The following is a 22969-nucleotide window of genomic DNA, read 5'->3' on the forward strand; positions in this document are numbered from 1 at the left end:
TTCGTGCCCTATGTACTAGCGATTCCAAATATAGATCAACCTTAGGCCCCCTGTTGTTTTACAGCAAAAAAAAATTTGCCAATATAAATAAACAGTTCATGAGTGAAGTGTTCAACAGTGAGGTAAAATGCCGACGTAAGGCACAATCTAATGAAAATTGACTAAAAAGATTAAGCTGAGAAATCACGCAACGTCTACTTCAATCGCTAACGAAGTTTTTTTTCTTGCCAAACGAAAGCACATTTTCCTCATTTATTAATCCGCACTAAAGAGATACTGTGACTAGCTAACGCCGCTCAATATGTTACAGTACGTATTGATTAAATATACCAGTATATAGGAAAGAACAATTACATTACAACTATACTCATAATTTCACGGTACCAAAATATTAGTGTGGAACGATTTACCCACACTGGTAACATCGGTTAAACCATTCGTCATAAAATGAGTAATCTTTACACACACACACACAGACAGACACACACACACACACACGTGTTTAGGGGAGAGAGAGAGAGAGGGGGGGGGGGTAGTAGAAACTGCGATCGAAGTGGGTCACTTATTATTAGTTGAATGGCATTAGACAGCCAACCCAGCAATATGAAAGTGAAGAAGTAATGGAAAGTGAAGTTGCTCGTTATAGTATTACCCAAGTTGTCTGAGGGTGAACTGAAGTTGTGCGTGATATTAACTTCGCTGCTATATCACGTTGCCACGACGTTCTGTGATGCTGACCTTAAAGGCAACAACACGACGAACAAATGCTGCGAGACAAGAACCCATACTTTGACAAGGTCCACTCAACGTCTCCTACGCATGATTGACCCGGGTCTCAATTATAGCCAAACCGGGACTAAAATTGACTGACCGTATCATGTATTCGCATATATAAGCCCGGCTATGAAGTCGAATCAGAGAAGAGACCGAGGCTACACTTTCGCTAGCTCGATATTTAGTGCCATATCAAAGTGTGGACTGTGTTAAGGCAAGTGATGTTACCAGTGGTGCATGGCAAATGTCACGTCTATAGTCAGCTACAAAGACGAATCGATGAGATATACAGCTCTTACATAGATTATTTGTAAATGTTTTAAATCTGACTGTTCGCTTTGGACCTGACTAGTTCACCTATGTGAAAGTTGTAATGAATCACTTTGAAGATATACGAAGAGCTGGGTTACCGTGATAAGCCCGGTTATCGTTAGACCCATTTGCTCGAGAAAGAAGTCATCCTCAGCTTAGTGTGCATATTCATGCGAGTTGCTCTCTCACGGGTCGTTGTTTATATTTAGGGGGTTTCCTGTACTTGGCGGCCTTGCTGCCATTGTGAAACGGCACAATATTAACCATTGTTTATGTTATTAATATAAACTGATTAAGATGTCGTTCTGCTTCATTATTTAGGTATTACAATATTAGTAGACATTCGGTTGCGTCTAGTGTCTATTGACTGATGCGCTGTTTATATCGAGTCAACTGTGCTACAATGCCATTCAGTGAAAACAACAGTCACGCGCTGCTGAAAAAATCATCTTCAACCCTCAACGGTTTCTTAAACTTCACCGTGCCATCTGCTCACGTTCAAAAGAACATGTCTATTGATGGAAGGGTGGAAATAATCTATTCGTTATTTTACAGATGGGGCGCTCGTATGAGAAATTATCGGCATGGCCTTTGCTAGTGGCGCTTGTTGCATCCTCTCAGCTTCGGGGTGTACGAACGCAAAGTCTTGCCGGATTCGAACCTCTGGGTGGTTTCGCTGGCGCCACGGGCACCATGGTCCTGCATAAGCGTCTATTTCTCGATGCAGATTGTCGGGGCCCATATGCCCCGCACTTCTACGGCTACCTAAACCGAATGCACAACATCTGTAAGGAGTGCGCCGATATGTACCCCGGCATGCGGGACTTCATTAGCCGCAATTGCACCTCAGAATGCTTCCGTAATCGCGTGTTCCAAGATTGCGTTTCGGCGACGATGCAACTCCATCAGCTCGATGAGATCTCCAATATGATCGGTCAGCTGTCCGGCAGAAGGAAATAATGGCATCTTGAGAAAACTTCTCGGGAACTCAGCCCGGATTTCAATTGAAGACGAATTGAAAACTGAATCTGTGAAGGACAATGAAGACACTCTATTTGATCTCCCAGTAAATAAGTGTCGAGTAATGCTAATGAATGAATAAATGAAGTGTCAACATAACGTTCCCAAGCGAACACAACCTATGGCATCATTGAATGAGATTGTTAGTTGCGTAAAGATGCGTCATATTAAAACTTCTAAAAGTAAGCTAGAAGTAGCGTGAAGTTAATTTTTAGACAGTGTTCGAGGCTTATTCTATACGAATCACAGTACATTGTTTTTCAGCATTCCCAGCTGAATTGTACGCATTATCCTGATACGATGATATAAGGCATCAATTCAATAAAAATAAAGCAGATATTAGTTATATGACAGCATACGGTCGTGATTGGTCATTGTACTTAATGTAGCAGCATTTGACATTTGCCAATATCTGAAACCCTTAGAAAGATCTGGGGTAGACCAAGACCATGGAGCTAATTTTGATTTAACATTAATTTATATAGGCGAAGTAACGTTTATCGCCAGAGTGCGGCCACTGCTGAGCGCATAGCTTCAAACATTAGGGACCCAAATAGAGATGAGGTAATATAATTGTTACACATTGTTAAATATGTGCCAGAACTCACAGAACGCCCATCATTACTATTGTTTGAGGCAAACAAGTTTCACGATTTATCATATGGCGCCGTGAATTATTCGGGCAGCTAAATCGTAACTAAACCTTGCGTAACTTCACAGCCATCGCTGGAGATCGTGCGTTCTTTTTGGTCAGATATCATATCAGACCATTCAGGATCGTTGCATCAAAGCAAATAGAAGATTAAGTATAAAGTTACTTTGCGTCAATAAGGAGAGGATGATTTCAGCGCGGATCATTAGCGCAACTTTAGTTGAATAAGTTGTGTCGGCGATAGGTGAAACGGTAGCAAAGCTGGTATCGTACGCCAGGTCTTACATGAGGAGCGTGCTAGAACCTGAACGTTCGAACAAAACATGGTCAATTTCACGCAGAAAATCGTTCTTCATTGGGAAAGGAATGAAGCAAAAACGATTGAGAAGACATACATTTCGAGGTTCTATAATGGCAACGGTCAGCGTAGGCACTTTTGCAGCCGACGAAACGCAAAATGCAAAAACTGTAGGTCGCTTCAAGTTAAGCGTCAGATCGAGAAGAGAAAATGTTTCAAATAAACTCCAGCGTAAGAGTTTTTTTTTTTTTTGATATAACATATATCGATGCTTTACTGAACCGTCGACCGGTCTCGCTTGACGACTCACACGGTATCGCGTAATGACCAGTATGAGTTCGGCAAATACACACAAGATCGTGTTCATTAGGTTAAGCAGTTTCATAACACAGAGGATGTCTTAGGTGCGCACACTGCAAAGGCTTATATTGTTAGAAAATCCACTGTGGTAGAAGACAAAATCCACCTATCAAATGCCTTCTTTCACCCCAAAACTATTTCTACGATCAGGATACTATTCTGTCCTGAACTATTCCGGATAATCAAAAAAAAAAAGACCTTTCAGTCTAGACACGGCGTTTTCTGTCCTACGTGTATAATGTGCATGGTAAACGACGCGCCCGAACACTTGACTACAAGCAATCGTTCAACTATTCGCTACGATAGAGACTTTCATTAATTGAATTACTACTTTTCTCGAGCGCAGATTCCTTTTCCCGCTAGAAGGAGGATGCTCCTGCAAGACTTTATTGCATCAGGCAGACGCATCTATCGGGGTATTATATATATATATATAATCGGGGTACTATTGCTCGGTCGTGAGAAATGCGCATACGTGCTTCTAATTGTCCCAGCGATTGGTTATCTGTTACTATAAAACAAATTTATCCTAGCAATTGATGGCTGATTGAAGTTTTGAATCAACGGCAAGATCTTCTTCACGTTATTTAACTTCTAACGCCAGTTCTCGCCGTCGGTATAACCGACAATAACTGTACTCTTTCACATATGACCTAATCCATATAATAAAAAAGTAATACAATATAATGTTTTATAACTGCAACATTGCAGGAATATCTTTGTATTTCCATAGATTTTAGCTCGTTCTGCGTTCGATCTATATGATCGAAATGATATGGCCCTATAGCTAGCTCATTGTGGGGAAATGGACCGGAGGCACGTATAACCAGCATCGCTTATTGTATTCTATATATTCCTGTATAAGCTCGTTAGGTTTTTCTTTAGCATCAGACAAGTATCTATGATTATTAAGAAGTAAGTAAGTATAACAACGCCGTATCCGATAGTGATGTTTATATATTAGGAGGCAATATTCTAGAAAATATATCAAACGCTGGATGGCTGTACGTTCGGGCCTTAGCTGGCAGCCAATTGAACTTGTAACCTAAGTTCGTGTTGCCAGATGGGCAGCGGGCCGGTGAAGGTTGCGCGAACTTCTTTTTGACACGTTAATTCAGTCAAATCAAACTTCGCATTGTGTACGGCTACGAAGTTACTAGCGTTGTAAGTTTGTCGCCGATTTAAATTGTATTGGAGTACTTGTCTTGTACAGGATCGCATATTGTTCATTACAACTTCGAGGTACAAGCGACTTTCACTTTGTTGGTTGATCGACAGTTTTTTTTTTTTTTTATAGCTTTAGACATTGAAAGGCAGGTTCTTGTAAAATTTCATTCCATTTCGTAGCACGAATGTTTACAATCGAATAGCCATACATAGTATACACTATGAAGCATACCATTTATTATTATCTTGCCTCTGCGTCGACCTCTCGTTGCTGTGGTTGGCCGCCTAGAATTGCATCCAAGATACGTCCAAATATCGAACATGGACATTGATAACAGATGGACGTAAGCTCCTGATATAAGGGAATAAGGGAGTAGCTAGGACGATGGTGAAGGCTCTGTGATACGACTGAGGTTTGAGCCTCTCAGTATAATAGCCTCGAGAAGCCAGTGCCCTACCTGACGTTCAAAACAAGTCACTCTGCTAGCGAGCATGTTACTATTGTGTATTGTTAAACAACAATGGCATTGCCTTGACCTTAATCCATGTTCCGGAAATCATATTTACAGGAACCGTCCACAGGGTCCGATATGGCCTTTGGATCTATCTCGAATATGTTTAGTCTGGCTAATAAAAAAAGCACGGAGCGGTTCTCCGATATGGAGCGATATTTTGTCGTTGTCCATGGAAGTTTGTATACCCGTGCATGGCCGTCTCTAGAGAAGAATACTCAACGTGTGTTTTCGTCTGGGTGGATCCTGGGCGAGAATTTTTCATTGCTTGAATAAACACAATCGCACTAGATTTTGAAGCTCTAAGATAAATTAGTTTGTTTTTATATAGTGCCGCAGTCTACGGTACTTATATTCTGGGAACTTTCGGCAATGGGCTGGGTTTAGCTTAAGTTGTCGATGTATCTGCTTATCGTACGTAATATTATATAAAATAAACAGACGTCAAAGGTGAGCCAACGATTGTCGAAACAACGGAACATAACGTTGAAAAATATATGTTCGGTGGAAACACCTTTTTATGTACATCAGTCGAGTATTTTCAGTAATCCAGCGGCGCGCAAATAACCACGTGACCGTCCAGTTGAATAATAAAATAGACGAGTATAGTTTTAGACTTCTTTTGGAGGTCAGTAACATTCGACTAGTTATTAGGAAACATACTGTTACGCCTAACTTTAACGTGATGAGACAGAGACTCTATGCATCTACTGCATTCGTTACACGATAAAAACGGCTTTGTGGCCGCAGAAAATCGCTAAGGCCAGGATGTTGACCCTTATTGGTCTGAGTAATAAACAATGCGTTTCGGCCTCCACAGTTGCTCCCGTAACAATTCGGTCCTTGATTCGGTTTCTTAAACCATAATACCTTCAACAATAAGTTCATAAGTAAGGAAAATTGGATCCGAACTTATTCGCTTGATTGCGGAATAATGTACCATTTTTTTATATTCGTAGACGCAAAAAGGTGTATTATTTAAGAAAATACCTTATATAAGGGAACGAGAATATATATAATGGTATGCATAATATCAGCTTGTGCTAATGTGGATTATCCATCTGGAAGTAGTTAGTATCCATCTGGAAGCTGGGTCTGATATGGTATCAAGTTTATCTTCTTCTTTAGAGCTTCTATCATAGACAAGGTATACCTGAAAGTTAAATATGACGACCTCTAGCAGCAGACTCACAACAGAAGAATGCAGTGGAATCTGCTCATATAAATATTGGCAGCACACACACACACACACACATTGTTAAGCCCTAGTTGTTTCCTGTTGGCGGTATATCAGTCGTGCTAGCTACTGAATTTGGTAGCCTGTCGTCGTGATGATGGCTTGCTTATCTATGCAGGCTGACAGCGCCCAAGACGTACACTCCGTTCTACGAAAATACATGAAAATTCTAACAAAATGTTAACAGATGTATCGAATTTTGCCGTTCTGTGAATAAACAAAAAAAAACAAACATTCTCACAGATATTATAAGTAATGTCCGCATGGATCGCATCGTTGGTTTAGACCATGTAGCACAACTGGTTCAGGAAGTCCTAATGACTGCGGGAACTCGAGCATGTCCATTGTCTTTAAGTTAAGCAGAACTTAGACCGGTGCATTCGCAAAGTGATGGTTGAGATCGAGATCGCGGTCCTTCAAAGCTGTATCTTTTACATGAAAGGTTGCCGGTATTGAATGAATCAATATGGCGCAAAGCCTTAGGTTTGGTAGGAATGAATGGGATTATGCACAAACGATCATGTACAGCCTACGTAATGCAGGATGGTACCAGGTCTAATGCTGTATTGCAAGACGTGTAACCTATGAGTTCTGGGCGTCGGAAGCAACGTTAAAATTTCGTGGAAATCCATCTACTGTAGAAGTGTTAATCTAATCGATAGTGAGGAACGTAAACAAGCGTGCTACGTAGACGCCTACGGTTGTTCATTATTCTAGCAAACTGGAAACATTCAAACTCAAAAATCTATCAAAGATCAAAAAAGCGCTCCACTTTGATTTGTTGGGTAAACCAGGCGTCTTCCGATCAAAGCTCGTAGACATTTTGCAAAGAAAGGAATACATTTTGAAAGTTAACCGGGGGTCAAATCGGATGCATACAATAGATTGAAAAGAAATTGCTTGCCAAGCAATTTCTTTTCAATTAAAACTGTTTATATTTATTGTTTTCTCTGAGGTATCTATCAAAGCACCGAAACACCTAATCATCTAAATACAACTTTTACGTATATTTCTTATATGTGGCGTAACCTATTGTGCGTTTTAGCCGATAACGGTCAGGGCTATACCCTTTGATCCACGTGGAAATTTATTTTTAAACCTATTTTCCTTATAGGGCATGCTGTAAACTAGTAATAAGCTACCATACTTCATCTCGTTGATTTTCGTATTACACCTAGCTTTTTAACTCACGGTATGGTCCTGGCTCGGGCAATGCTATGTGGATCCTTCTATAATATCGTCAAAGACATGTTTCCTTTATGTCTATACTATTTTTTTTCATTCAAAAAAAGCTTTAGCTTTGTTTAAGCTAAAACGTTTTTTTGCATACGTGCAAAAAATAAGCACGATGCATCCCTCATCGAAAATCGCCACTTTGATGTGCGATGTAAAGCTCAACCCCTTAACCACCATGTGCTCTAAGATGTTTGTCCTTAGTAAGTAGACATTTACACTTCGAACGTGAGCCGCCTGAAATTTTCGCTTGATATCTCAGTTAGAATTTCATAGACAAATAGGAGGAGATCTTCCTATACTTGGGATGCTTTTCCCTAGTCATTGCGGAAATTACGTTGAAGTTTTGCAGTTGTTACAAGATGAAATATCATGTTCATGTTACGAGACAGAATCAAATTCACAAATTTGTTTTATTTTTTAATGACAGTGCATAATTCATTGCCTGCATCGTCGCAGCGGTTTAGGTTCCGTCAAAGCTTATATATATATATATATATATATAAGCCTTGTATAATACACATATATATATTTATACCGTTTGTACTGTGTAGTCGATTTAATTATAATGTCAATAATCGTATTGATGTATATAAAACAGGCGTCACTGCAAATCCTGTTTTCGCGAATTTTCTCGTTTTAATTTCACTAGAATTTACTACGGCTGAAGCTGAATCTTTACCAGAGTACATTATATAAGCTATAAGTCAGACAGAACGGAAAAATTCTTCGTCGGGCTAGTTAACAAAGCAGGAACTCAGCTGGAGATTAAACACCAATTAGATACACCTACATTGAGGCTATTCGAAGGGAAATAATGAAGTGGCAATTGTTTTTATACAATTTCGAACTTAATCGAGTGGCACACACGTTATTCCCGTACGCATGTTGAATTATAACTATAGAGGTCGAGGTCGTTGAAGTCTAACTTTCATAGTACTGTAATTTGAATTAATAGAACTTTACTTCCCCAAGCTAATACAAGCCCATCAATTAGAAGACTGCTGATACCGTTAACACAATAACGTGCTAATTTGCACGTAATAATGCAAAAAAACATATCTGGAAGAGCTAGAGCAAATCGAGCAGGTTTGATAACAGATAAGAATCGCTCACTGAATCTACTGGGCCTAGACAAATCGACGTTGTCCTCGAGAAATAGTCAAATTAAAAAAAAAAAAGGTAAATTGCGGGTAACTCATGAGCATCTCAGGACGAGCAGTATTGCTGACATAGCATTTGCTATCTGTAAATACTATATTACAATACCGGGTGAAATTTTCAGTACGTGTTTCATAGGCGGCATAAGCTGACAATGGTTCATATGAACGTAACAAAGTCTGATCGGTATCAAATTCTGGCGATATTGAAGGCTAGGATTGGTAAACTGCCAGTATAAATACATATTAACAAACATAGGGTCTCGATTCTCGGCCGGCCCTTGATATCGAGTACTTCGACATCCTGAAAAAGTCCTACCAAAAACCATTTGAGCTTCACTAGTACGGAAGACGTAGGGGGCGTACGCTCGGTTTCATTGGCACACGAGGCCAAGATGATTTATTGTGTATCTTACTCTAATTAAGTACTATGGACAGCATAGTACGACAAAAAAAAACGTGACCGTGACATGTTTCATAACATTCTTAGCAAAAGTTCAGCGTATAGATCCATATATGAAAATATTTTTCTGTAACGTCTGGATCCGTGTGTGAGAATCCCATTTGGTTGTAGAAGTTGTGTTGGTAAATTCAATGCAGGCACAATATAATAATATAGACCATTTTTTCATGCCATTGGTTTTCATAATTACTGAAGTTCTTAATATCATTTCTCACGACACAGTTGATCAACATAACTATAGCTGTAGTGTCTACCTGTGATCTAATCAAAAAAGTTTTTGCCAAGACGATGGTGGCAGGATGCTTCAGCCTTAGCTAAAAAAAGAAATTTAAATAGCCAGATGGTGTACGTATATCTCTATCAGTGTGCCAGTATCAGCTATCAGTTAATCAACTACAATGAGATGCTATATTTAAGGACAATTTGGCGTAAACATTCAGCTTAATATCAGATGTTACTAGTACTTCGCTGTTGGTTTGCTTCGACGTGCAGGCGCCGAATCGGTCAGCGTGCCTTATTACGTTTGACCACCCCAACAAATTTAAGAGCGAACCCTTTCCTACCTCAGATACACGTTGAGATGGTGGGGACGTCATTGATATTCCCCTGGGAAGTGTTTGCTGAGTGCGACTAATACTCAATCAAACCTATCAACAGTTAGTTAGCACGTTATGTCCTTTCCTTCAGGGACGCTGGAGGCACTACGTAGAGGCATCGTATATAAGAACCGCTCAGAAGTAGAAGATTATTCATAACCTTCTCTATTGTGCTGCAAACTATTGAAGTCTGTTCCTCATTTAGAACGGAGTTCTACTGATCCGGTGAGTTCTTGCCGTTCTTCTTAAGCACAAATCATCGTACCCGTGCTTTGGTTCATGGATGTGGCGTAATTGTTCATGTTTCTTACCTGCCTCATGTGAACCCCTATTGGTTTCGGACTAATTCATATGTTCCCTGCATATAATGTATCTATTTTACGAAAATCGATGCACGTATATCTGAATGGACATGTGTAAAGAGTAGTTACTACGCCACGCAATTACTTGAACTGTCCATCAAATAGAAGCGCGCTATATAGTTTAGCGAGTCACAGGCTTCAGTAATAACAATCATGGTTTTTTTTTTCGTAGATGTGGGCGCTCCGTGGAAGCGTTCTGGCTGCGTTGGTGTTGGCCTTTGTTGCCTTCGCGTGCCAGCTAATTTCTTCCTGTCAAGGCTCCCCCGTGCCTAATGACACTGTTGGTAAAAGGCTTTTACAACTGCGAAAACGTCCTTTTCTCGAGGCCAATTGCCGTGGATCGTATGCACCTCATTTTGACTCTCTCGTGCATCGGCTGGACCGCGTATGCCGAGAATGCGCCGAAATGTTTCCGTCAATGAGGGAATTCATACAAGATGGCTGCCACTCCGAATGTTACCGAAATGAAATCTTCCGAGACTGCCTCACCGCGTCGATGGCTAACACCGACGAAATAAACCAGATGGTAGGAGAGTTGTCTGGCTAAGAATAACTGCAAAAACAAACTCCGACAGTGCCAGATTCGACAGTGTTCAGTAGGCAAATTAAACCCGTTGACAAAGGCCTAAAACCGAAGTCGATATAACGAGAGCATTTTATACACCAATAGACTGTCACTCATCTTGATGACAATGTTGGATAAGCTAACGGCTTATGGGATAAATAGGAAAAGGATGCCAAAATGATGCCATCCTTATGCAGATGCGTAAAAGAAAGCTAATGTAAACGTGACACAGACGCTATCTGGTGTATATTTTTAAACATTTCACGTTTCAGTTTCGTTGTGGCCACGGGGGGCAGGGCAGCGTAGCTCTCGAACACTACCTGATCAAAGCTCTGAATTAAGCTGTTACCCGATTGCCTTTCCGAGACAAACAGGGCAAGGCCACAATATGTAACGTGCATTCATTGTTTATCATGCACCCGGCCGGAGTGTCGAATCCGCGTCTATGCCTTATGCCGTGCAAGCCTAGATATTTTAGGTGCTGAATGATTATCGATAGCCACAGACGTGTGAACGCGTATAACACAAATCGCTTCGGATGATCACAGACTATACCGAATAAAATTTTTGAATTAGCGCTTCAATTACCGGATTTCATTCTTTAGGACTATTGGCAATTTTAGGCAGTACTGCCGTTCGGAAACGTACGAAACAGCTCAAAGTTTGAGACATGCACAATCTCTAATGCTAATGTGAATCTGTACTGCAGCGAATCGTAGACTGCACGATATCTATGCTGTTAGCTCCAAGAAAATTACCCCAAAAGCTATTTTAGGTAGATATTTCTAGGGGACCGTTTCTAATGGACATCTATCAATGACAATACAGATAGTTAGTTGTAGGAACACGTGTCCGGTGATTACGTCGTGACATTTTCGTCGAATCTCATCTGACCACTATCTTCAATCGCTCAAGCTGTTGAAAAACTGATGCGGAAGATCTCCTGTGAGTCACCGAAGGCCTGCTGTAATCCCGACATCGGTCTGGGCCAGTCTGTCCCAGACTTCAAGCCGGCCAACGGCCGACATGGTTTACAAGCATTTATGTGTGTTTAGCTGCAATATGCGGTCCGAATGACTATACTTCACAAGGTACAATTTATTGGAGAGTCTCACAGTTTTCACACTGCTCCAAAGCTGGCCGTTGTTTACGATATCTGCAGAAGTATCAACTGGAAGGCAGATGTGCGCGGTGCCCATTAAGGCCACTGATATCTCGCTAGGATCTCACGTCTCCTTCTTCACACGGGAACTTCTCTTCACTGGACACAGTTAAGGTTAGAAATAGTGTTGAACTAGGAAAACGTCACGCGATGCGATATGCCATTTGATTAGCGAAAATTAGAGACCCGCTAGGTCTGGCGCAAAGTTGCCAATATCGGCGAAACCGATCGGGCGAATTGGGTCGGCGGTACAGTTATTACAGTGGCCAATGTGCCGTTAAAAGATGGATAAAAACATATGTCATTGTGCGATTATGCACAGCGTTCTGTTGCGGTGTAGCTAAATCGCAATCCATATGGTACACGGAATAATAGGCAAATTCGTGTAAAATGTTTTTTTTTTTTTGCTTTTTTCATCTGTTTGGCTATTTCCAGAGAAAACAAATGGGGAACCTATGAGAGTTGGTAGAGCAGAGCTAGGTAGGATCCACATCTTACCTGTGGCCCCTAAAAGGGACGCACGTGTAGCGCTTATAGTTATGGATCGATGTAGATATAAGCTATTCATAGAAACCTAAAGATACGAAACGTCAATATAAACTTGAATACAAATGTGACACTATTGAAAGACCCAAAGATGCTTCGTTCAGGATTGTACCGTTGAAAAAAATGCGTGCAGTCGCAGTTTGTAAGGACGCCTAACTAATGCTCGCTCAGAATATAACGAATATGGTTAATAGACAACTAATAAAAAAAAAAATGCGACCTGTTTATATCAATTAGCATTTTATTACCCCTTTCATTTGCCACTTTATTTTTTGTCGAAATGACTCCCGGATCGTTAAGATCTAATTCTCAAACCCATCTACTTTCATTGTTAAGACGTACAGGCTCCTTTGCAAGAACTCCTAGTCACCTTCATACAACACAGATCTGTGGTTTGCTTATTTTAAACGTTCCCCAGTGTCGAAACAACGGATAATCTTCCCAAATGGACTATACGGAAGCCGATAGTGGCTACATGTGATTAGATATCAAATACGCTCATACGTATTTACGTGAGCACAGATAGAAATAGTTTTCCGATACAACTTGTTAACCTTCGGGCCATACAAAAGTCAGTCGCCTGTATGAGAGACGTAACATCGATCATATCCTATGATATGTTTCCTTTTCCCTTGGTTGAAAGAGTCGAAATATGAGCGGACCGTTTCACAGATAAGCTGTGCAGAAAAAGGAATATGTTATGATATCGAAGTCTTGTAAAATGACAGTTAAGTCTCATACAAAGGAAAGTCATGTTTATACAGTTGGGATGACCGGTTTCTTACTACTGTTTGGAAACAATTAAATGTTCATACGGAAGGGGGGCTATTGCACCCGTCAAAATAAGCCGTAACTAAATTGCCATTGGTGTGAGCTTCCGGAACAAGTCCATGTCACGTTGCACTATAGTTGCAATATGGGTAACTAAATCAAGGTTTGTTCATTATCACTGATACCACCGCGTTCGTTCGATCCGGCTCGGGTACGCGCGTTCACATCCCAGACGCGGGCGTAGAACCCCATAATGTTGGCTGCGCTGCGAAACGTATTGACAGGAACCACCGCAGGCGGTTCTTGCGGAGATAGAGTGCTTTAAGATAAACAAGTGAAAGAAATATCGAGACCCCGGGAATAAACTATTCTATCCGACTGTCGAAAAGCTGCGATATGAAGAGCAGAGATAGCAAGATAAGGGTCATATCTTTCAAAGGCAGTGTCCTAGTTCGAAGTGAGCCATGAGTAACTAATTTTTAGACTAAGGTCAAAAAAGGTGTCAGCGGATGCCAAGAAAAGTACTTCTTTATCTTCATTTTATGTATGTATTCACTTTCTGAGTCTAACAATACGTGTTATATATAATACTATTTTACAGTAGACGAGACTTTCTTCATGCACCTGTGAGTATGATGAAACGTAAGTTCAAGTTAGCCGTTGCCCAATTGTTATTGACTGCATGTGAAATTCGTTGTGATTTGCTGCACTCGAGACTGGTACTTCGAATAAGAGAAAAAACATCTCCGTGATGTCCATTGAAGCTTTCCAATCTGCGTACTAACCAAGGTTCGTATCTAAGCGTAGACACACCTTGATCCTGTAAAGGAGAAGTTACCAAATGTAGTACTTTTTTTGCCTGCTTCAGATTGCTCATAGTGGACTTGCACTTGACCGTTGTTGTTGTTGTTCATTGATCCAGAGGTTTACTAAATCTCCTACTATCGCTTAGAAATAACTTAAGTTACCTTTTTAAATCTTCCATAATGCTAATTTCGGCAAAACTTTAACAGCGTTTTTAGACATTTTCATATTAATTGAACTTTGACGATTATGTAAGTTCACACTCCTTTCTTGCCATAGAGGTTTCAGCTTCGAATGATCATGGGAGAACAACTATTTTAAACATATTCAACTGTTTTGTTACTCTGTTTACCTTCATTTACTGAGTTTGCTAACCGATCTCACAATGTGGCTCTTCTTTCATCGTCTGTCTTAGCAGCTGCTTGAATCTGATTAGATGCACCCCATTTCAACACAATAAGGCTTGGCTTACCTTTAATAGCCATTGTACTGAAGTATTATTTGGCCGAGTGTCAAACCTCGAACAAATGCCGGGTGACCCGTTGATACGAGGTGCTAGATCTAACTAGAACCTTTGCCACCAGCTGTCTAAAATGTAGCAAATGTATTCTAGTTGTCCTAATGCTGGCCATACTTTTTTCTTTGCTTCTACTGTTGTTTTGATTACGTGTATGAGCGCAGTAAATAAGCTTTGCGGCCAACAAACGGTGCGCGCAACTATCTGCTATAGTAGAAACCTGCCAGCGTTTCGTATTGGTACGGAAATATGTCCACCTGCGCCCTAATGTATGCATGCACATACGCACATAGATAGTGCGCGTGAGTTTCTCTAAATTCTCTGATCTTCGCCGCTGTTATGTGCGCTCCCTACCTTACAATAGTAACATTTGACTTTATTTTTAGCCCTCGTGTATCTGCCCCATACAACCGATTTATTTCACAGCTGTCTTTTTATAGGCCGCCCGAACTTACTGCTATATGGTGGTACCCATAGTACTGACAACGGTCTGGGCCTACGCCCCGTCACAGTCTTCCTGTTGCCTGGTGCGTCGCCAACTGCACTTACTTTTCAGCGCGCTGGGGATAGGTAGGTTGACAATATGCCGACTAGTTAATCACAGGAGGGCCGAAGTAGCCTCGATAGAACGCTTTGGCCTAGTGCCAAGCAACGTACTTCTTTAATTAGCTCCTTCTTCTCCATTTGGTTGCATTAGTGTTTGTAATGTGTGGATGGATATATATATTCGTGTCGTAAAGTGGTGCGTACATCTTCGCAGATTTACGAACAGTGACTATTGCAATGTCAACACTACATTTCGGTACCGGTATGCAATGCGGTTGTTGTAACCATTCACCTCTAACTGGTGTCAGTCATTCAAAAATCTGTCATTTCTTATATCCATTTGCTCTTTTTCTCTGTCTCGCTGTCTATCTTCCCAATGACTGCTAGGTCGACGCACCCTCGCTCCCCCAATGGCCTCGCTGGCTTCAGTTGACTAACTGTGTTACCGATCGTTAACGAAAGCTCTCGAATGGTTCGGACCATCGAGCCTGTCGCAAAAATAGCTGTCCTTTTTTAAAGCTGGCTGGTCTACACCCGTTACCGGTTTGTTGCTCAGGCCAGTCGGCCGCGCCCAACCAAAAGTGCCAAGGATCACTCACCACTGAAACACACTGCGATAACGGTGTTAACACTGCTGCCGCTGCTGTGACCGGCCATTGACGCTGCCGACATAGCTAGGTGCCGCACTTATGCGTAACGTGAAAAAAGACAACAACGAGGAAGATAAAAAAGAAACAAGCGATCCGCGTTATCCGATGTACCATCCCATTGACCAGTTGACCAATGATCATTCTGCTACATTTCGTTGTATCCCTTCTGGCTCTCTATCGTTCAGCTGCCCCTTATCCAGCCCCCTATGCTCATACCGCCGTTTCTTCTATAGGCACCACTCCAGCCAGCAAGCACTTCGGCCTCCTAGCCGTACTGCGTTGCGATCAGGAGTTGTATTGGCTTAAACCAGAGTCCATCGTGCGTTCGCAGGCATTGTTTGTACAACGGAATCGATATGAGCCATAAAATGATATGGGCAAGCTTGTGGAATGTCGAACAGCAGTAACACCGTCGATATCATCGGTGACGTACTCATATACACGCGTATGCAAGGGTGACCGGGATAATCGTTCATTGTGCTGCTTGGTAAAGCGCACCATCAAGAAGAATCGTCGAGCTTTCGCGCACACGACAAACCTATAAAAGGCACGATGTCGTCATATCGCGATACTATAGTACGGCACTATATTCTTGTAATGCAATAGTAAATATGCATAATAAGTCCAATGCGACTTCTTTACCTGATTGGACTCGTTTTTGAGGAAAAAATCTTCTAAATGAAGATGATGGCATTGTTACGCGCGCCTTTACAGCCAAATCATGGCTATCAGTGAAGGCTAAATTTTTGCTCACGTCCAAGCTGTCTGACGGCCCTCAAAAGAAGTATAAAATCAGGGTAAGAGTTTCCAGCACGCAGAGCCTTCTAATTTCGAGGAAGGAAAATCGTTTGCGAAGACGGCCTATAGGATGCGTTGCGCAAATACGACATTGACAACGGCGCTTGTCGATAGAAACTACACTTTTCATTGAAAGTGATCGGAAGCACTTTCGGCGTATCAGATAAAGCTGATTGCTTTATCTGTGAGCTGGGGGATTCGCTAGACTCTCAGGATCTCTCAGTTGTTCGAGTTTTACGTCCGGTATCGCCGTAAGACGTTCCATCAGACCGCTGGTTCCGAAACGAAGTGTTTCTACTCCCGAGTTCGAACACTGGACACAACGTATCCTTAATACTAAAAGGCAAATACTTCACCCACTAAGTCACCAGAGGGTCTCTTAGGACCTAGGCACCGTTAGATGTACTTAGCTATCACCACTTGAATTAATTGGATTTGACAGTAAACTTCATCGGCAGCACTTCCCCAGCAATTATAAAACGTTAACTGTTACCCAAAAATGGTTATGCGAAGAACGTTACCCTGAGTGGATAATAAAATACGTCACAAATAAATGATAATATACAGTTTTAAATATATGGTCTAGGTGATCGGATATAAAAAAGACACATATATAAGTGCTTGTAGATGAAAAACCATGATTTATCATTATAGCATTTTAAACATTTGAAATACATACACTTATAGCGACTCGGAACGCTAGGTTTTATATAAATAAATATACACTTACATAAATTTAATAAAATTAAAAGATCTCATCATATCGCTTGCTACATACTTGAGCAGCTAGCAACAGAAATGATAGACCTGTCTGGCGTAATACTATACCTTACCTGTCCTGCATGCCTGTAGACCTAAATAGAGCGTTACACTGTTCTCTCGTTGAGTGCAAGTCAGTATCGAAACAAGCATATATCGTGTATATTGTTCTAAATCACATACATCTGCTGGACGTCTTTCATTCGTATGTTGTCTTGCCGGCTTCTCGACAGTCGGGAGCTGCTGCTGCTGCCCACAAATTTCAGGTGTTATTCTTCTCGCTTCTTTTCTTTTTTCAAAGGTCGGCTGTTGCTCTGGGCTTGCCAGCTCTTTGGGCACCTCAAACGCTGCTTTCGACAAATCTGGGTGGTGCGTCACCACCGAAAACCGATCCAAACATTGGCGGAAGGTAGTTGCGTCAGAAGCCAAAGTGACCGGAGCTGTTTTTGGCCTGTCGTAGCGACGTCAGACATTCGCTATTAGTAGCGTTCTCCGCTCGCTTGCTGACTCTGCTACAGCCATTACCGAAAGCGTCAACGACGCCAACGCCAGCAAAAGCGACGCAAGACGCACGAGGCGCACGCGAATCGCGAGCCCAATAGCACCACCGTGTGACCGGAGGAGGTCAGACTATTATCATACGAGGCACAAACGAACGTCAACGAATGGACGCTTAGACACCCACCCGCTTCGCTTCTGCAAAACCATAGAAACTCGTTTCGTGGCGGGGGTAATATCATTGACGATCAACGTATAATACGCGTGCGTTCGCATGTACGCACGCGAGGGGTTTAACTTACCAGATGTAGAGAAAACAATGGAAGCCGAAGGCGGACGGTCGAGGAAAAAAGGTAAAAGGTAAACAAAAACACGACAAAGCCAATGAAGCTCATAGACAGTGACTCGATACCTAAATGAATTTAGAAAAAAAAATAACGCGACTGGAGAGACTAAAGGAAAAAAAAACGTGATATTCGCTGCACGTCTGTGCGTATTGCGCTGGCTCTTGCAATATAAAATGGAAATGATCATCATCAACATTGCAAAATAGACTAAGCAGTGAGTGGGAGGGTAATTTATTCAAAGTATAACAAAAATAATAGAGAAAGCACAAGCGTCATGGAAATGACGAATAATCATGTATATATGTATGTGCATGTGTATATGTGTGTGCGCGTGTATATGTGTGTGCGCGTGGGTGGCATATTTCGCAGTGATGTTGGGAAATTTCAAAATTTCGCGGTGAAGTGTAGTGGGAGTATAGTTGCTGTCGGCGTGTAGGGTCGTGATTGCCGGTTGATGCCTGCGCCATCCATTATCGTAGTGGACATATAAGAACCAGCTAGGAAAAAGTGAGCCGTATATTGAGCAGCACAACTACGAAGTGGCCTACAGGGGATGGCAGATATTTCGAATTTGGATCAGTGATAACAGTGGGCAGCAGCGCGACGCGGCATCAGCAAGAGTCAACAATCACCGGCGACGCGTGCACCTAGGGGTCGGAAGCAACCGGCCTGTTCCGCAAATCGCAAAAGTCAGCGTACCGGCAGCAGCCTCACCACTGGTGGTTGCAACAGTGGTAGAAGCCCATGCGTCGATCTGAACCTTCGTCACGAAGTAGCCAGCTGTGCAGTTAGTAGTGGAGGAATCCGCGAGGGCGGACCAATAAATCGGGGCCAAGCGTGATAATGGTGGTCAACCTTTGGCCAACCGAAAAGATCATGGAGGCCGAGCATAGCAAATAGAATATCCCGCATGTACCTAGATTTGGAAACCAGGCGTCGATCCGTTGAAAATCGCTTTCGCCCTGGTTCCGTTCTTAATACTCGAAATTTAATAAACGTGCATTTACGTTATTAAAACAAAACGATGGAAATGTCTACAGAATAAGAGGCATAGCTAATTTATAAAGCGTCCGTATGCGGTCACTATGTCGGCTGTATTCGCTAAGTCAGACCGGCAACGATGCCAAGTCGTATGGGAACGTAAAATAGAAACTTGTCCACCAGAGACGAGTTGGTCAAATGAAATTACCAATAGATGCGTGCGTGGATAGAAATCTGTTCTGCAGAAACACTTAGTCTTGTACAATCAGAATACGATCCAATAATCTAACGGGCGATGCATCTCTTGAACACACTAAACGCTGTCATGATATTCTCTAGTCTTCTAAACCTGTATTCCAAGCTTATCGGTTTAGTTGTGAGCTTCTTGAGATAATGTAAAAGCATATATTCACAAACAGGACAAAATGTTCTCCATTTGGGTGGGTGTGTTATACGACAGTGGGTTGAGATAGTGAACAACATATGTTCGCTGGTTTGCCTGGTTCTGCCGTCCTTCCGAACGAGTTCATAATGAGATCGTTATCCTACTGGGCCCCTTTCCTTTGTTGCTTCCCGCCAGCGAAGAAGCAGCTACAGAAACAGCGACAGTATGGAAGCAACCAGCATGACTTGGAATAGATTCCGCGGGAAGTGCGCCCTATGAAGGCTATCTAGGCCATAGAAGCCATGTAACTGACGTTTGCTAAGTTGTTTATACATCCCTTAGGGATCGTCGAAGCTAGACCCAATATTCGTTGCTAGCACCACCGAAATAGTATCGTGCATAACTAACTACTAACTTAACATATGGTCGACGCCTTCCTAATAATTTATGAAACTACAAAAAGTAGCTATATCGACTGATATGTATATATCTACTGTACGTATTTATGTATATGGAACGCTGCGTAGCACGTCTTGAACCATATTAGGAACCCAAACTCGCGCCTTTATGTGACCTCTGCAAGCAGAAAGGTAATTGCGTTACTGCAATACATTTGTGCATACTAGATACAGTATTTGTCGATGACGAGCAATACCGTAAATGTGAGATCGCCAACTCTACGTAGACAACTTTATTTTAGGTAGAGTTTGAGAAACTTTCTTAAAATCTTGCCTCCTTAGAGAATAAGATCTGATATTAATGAATGAAAAAAGTAAAAGTTAAAAGCCACCAGTAAGTTTAAACAAACAAATCTACGTCGCGCGCTATCGATGAAAAAGCGCATGCGTTAAATTCGACAGCCACTCGCGCCGTTTCTTCTAAATATCATTATTAATTCGAAAGCCTGTGTCTACAGAACCATATTTGCTTTATATGCAGAGTCTGCCCATATAGATGTGCCCATATAGACAAGACATGTATGTGTTCTTGTGTGATTTCATTACCTAGCGAAAACCTAGTCGTAATGTTCGAAAAAAGCATTATACTGGGTTTCGTTATCGGGTGACTGACGAATTCAACACGATTGGGTTATATACATTTGTAATGATGGTGTCACAATACTCTATTTTAGGTAGAATGTTCCGTCCGTCACATCAATTGGTGCAATGATTTGCACAGCGTTTGCGACAACGATCTGTCGAAGTTTCACGCCAGCTTGGATAGACTGGTTCCTCCGTTGCCTTCAGGGGCAATGCATCAGCATGCATAATGGGCAGTGCCGAGGTAGGATCAATGGCGATGTGTTCTACGGCACTTCAACATATAATAGACACATAGGACAAGGATTGAGCGTCGCATATCCGGCCAACGATTAATCATGTAATTTGATTTTGTAGTAGATCTTGATCACGCGCAGGACAAGTCAGAGCGGGTCCAGCCATTCCGGACACGATGAAAGGACCACGTGAACATATATGGGAGCGATAGATATTTCTGTGGTTAGAGGCGCGTGGAAGCTACTATATCTGCAAAGTAGACAGATGTACTTATTGCTAGGAGACAATCCTTCCAAGCTGTGGCAGAACTCAAAGTATTCAGGCAGGCATGGTAGGTCATTTAGGCCGTATGTAAAACCATAGCGGTCAACGGAACAGTGTGGGCCAAATTTACTGCAATACACCGAGTAGCCGACAAGGCAGCAACGGTGAGACATGATGCTTCGAACGAGTAAGATTGGGTTATACCAGTGGAAAACGCACAAAGACATCTTTATTTGAGAGAATTCTTTATTCGTTTCCGTCATGACTAACATAAGGTGTGAAGACAAACGGTCTCACGAAGGCTAAGATGACTAGGACAAGCTGACAAATAGAGTGGAGAAGCACACTCGCCATTAGGAAAAAAAACCTTTTAACAAAGATAATGTTCCAACCTTCGGTGTTCTGTAGGTGTTGGCAATGTGGTTTTGAAAGACAGCCGTTAGTCTCGAAATCTTGTCAGAAGAAACGTATTTGCAATAGTTACCTGATTGAACTTAACATAGGAGTTATATATGAGGTAGAAATTATATCGTTTTAATAAGACAAATGCACTACAATTTCTAAGAAAAAATCAATTCAGCTAAGTAGCGGAACCGTATTCAAGCTTTGTCTTGATTTTTTCACATATATTTAGCAATGCACAATTGATTTACACCATTTCTGATCCTAATGATTTGGCGAGTGTTTTGTTTCTTGGCTAATAAGATATGGGGCTAAGATATACATCTTGATATTATTCAGTAAATTATTTCCTTCCCAAGTAAATTAAAAAAAAAAAAAACAAGAACAAAACAGATCTTACGCAATCTTGAGTTTTATTAAATGATGGACGAGATAGAGCGTCTTGGACAAAATCCAGTGTCTTTCGTAAAGGGCTATAAAACGTGTGCGATCCCGATAAATAGCTGTTTCTAATGTTATCATCAACCCCGCCTTCTTTTGAACAATAATTATTTTCAGTGAATCTTGCTTCTTCATTTTCGACCGGCGCTATCATGTTGTTACCTAAAAGAAAGCTAAATCATACGATTCCAGTGGCCAAATCCACAGTATGACCCTTGAGAGGGAAAGGTTCAATGTTACGCAGTTTTCTACGAGGCGCCATTCACAAACGTCCTAATGCTTTTTTTTTTGCAAAGTGTCAATTTTTCATGTTCGATTACAGTCACACGCAAACGAAGCGAACCTGTCCTTTTTTTTTTCTAGAAGATAACATGACAAAAGTACTCGTCTCTACAGGCCGTGTACTTAGACTCATTAAACTACGAGAGGTGGGCAAATCCCCCGGCACACAAATAAAACTGGTCGGCGTCGCCTGACCCACTAAGAATACTTTTAGCCTTTTTTTTTGTGACGAAACCTGATTTCGGTAGGTAAACTTCGTCGCTAACGTCACAGAGGTTGTTACGATCACTTGACATCTGGCAAATCCAGTGCTTTACCGTTATTGAACTATGCGCCTGACCACTGCCGGTGATGTCTTTCCGAGAACAAAAAGAACATGTTACTATTCTTTCGAAGACAACCCTGTAACCACAATTCAGATGCAAGCAGATTCAACTCTAGCGATGGCCGTGGGTTTATCGTAAATTTTTTTATATTTGAATAGTAGTTGTAATAAACCCAATTGAAAACCCGTTACCTAACATTTTCCCTCAAAGGAAGCCAAGCAGCCATCAGGGATAGGATTGCTAAAATCCGATCCTTAATTTTACAGTAATGACAATAACAGGTATCTGATCGACTGAGAGAACATAACCTTTATTGATATAGATATACGAATAGTATTGAACACAATAACCTATTTTCACATGTGGTATCCATATGGGTTGAAATGTTCTATCAGTTTACTTACTACTTGATAGTCAGTGGTAGCTCCTATATAACCATCTAGCATCGCAGCTCATACGTAAATGTCTCTGGCACGAAACAACAGGTCAAGTGTTCACTGAT

At 41.5% G+C, this 22969-nt stretch overlaps 1 protein-coding gene and 1 long non-coding RNA gene across 2 annotated transcripts; both read left to right on the top strand.

The window, feature by feature from the left end:
* The first annotated feature begins 887 nt into the window (after nucleotides 1–887).
* LOC111272461 (crustacean hyperglycemic hormones) lies at nucleotides 888–2464 on the top strand. The gene is made up of 2 exons (XM_022853917.2): nucleotides 888–988; nucleotides 1642–2464. The coding sequence occupies exon 2, from the start codon at nucleotides 1642–1644 to the stop codon at nucleotides 2044–2046; it is 405 nt and encodes a 134-aa protein (XP_022709652.1). The 5' UTR covers nucleotides 888–988; the 3' UTR covers nucleotides 2047–2464.
* A 7460-nt stretch (nucleotides 2465–9924) lies between these two features.
* LOC147751858 (uncharacterized) lies at nucleotides 9925–11295 on the top strand. Its single transcript, XR_015315745.1, has 2 exons — nucleotides 9925–10009; nucleotides 10319–11295. It is a non-coding gene; the product is annotated as an uncharacterized LOC147751858 (long non-coding RNA).
* The last annotated feature ends 11674 nt before the right edge of the window (nucleotides 11296–22969 follow it).

Source organism: Varroa jacobsoni, unplaced genomic scaffold (assembly GCF_002532875.2).
Source record: "Varroa jacobsoni isolate VJ856 unplaced genomic scaffold, vjacob_1.0 contig02316, whole genome shotgun sequence".
Lineage (NCBI taxonomy): Eukaryota > Metazoa > Arthropoda > Arachnida > Mesostigmata > Varroidae > Varroa > Varroa jacobsoni.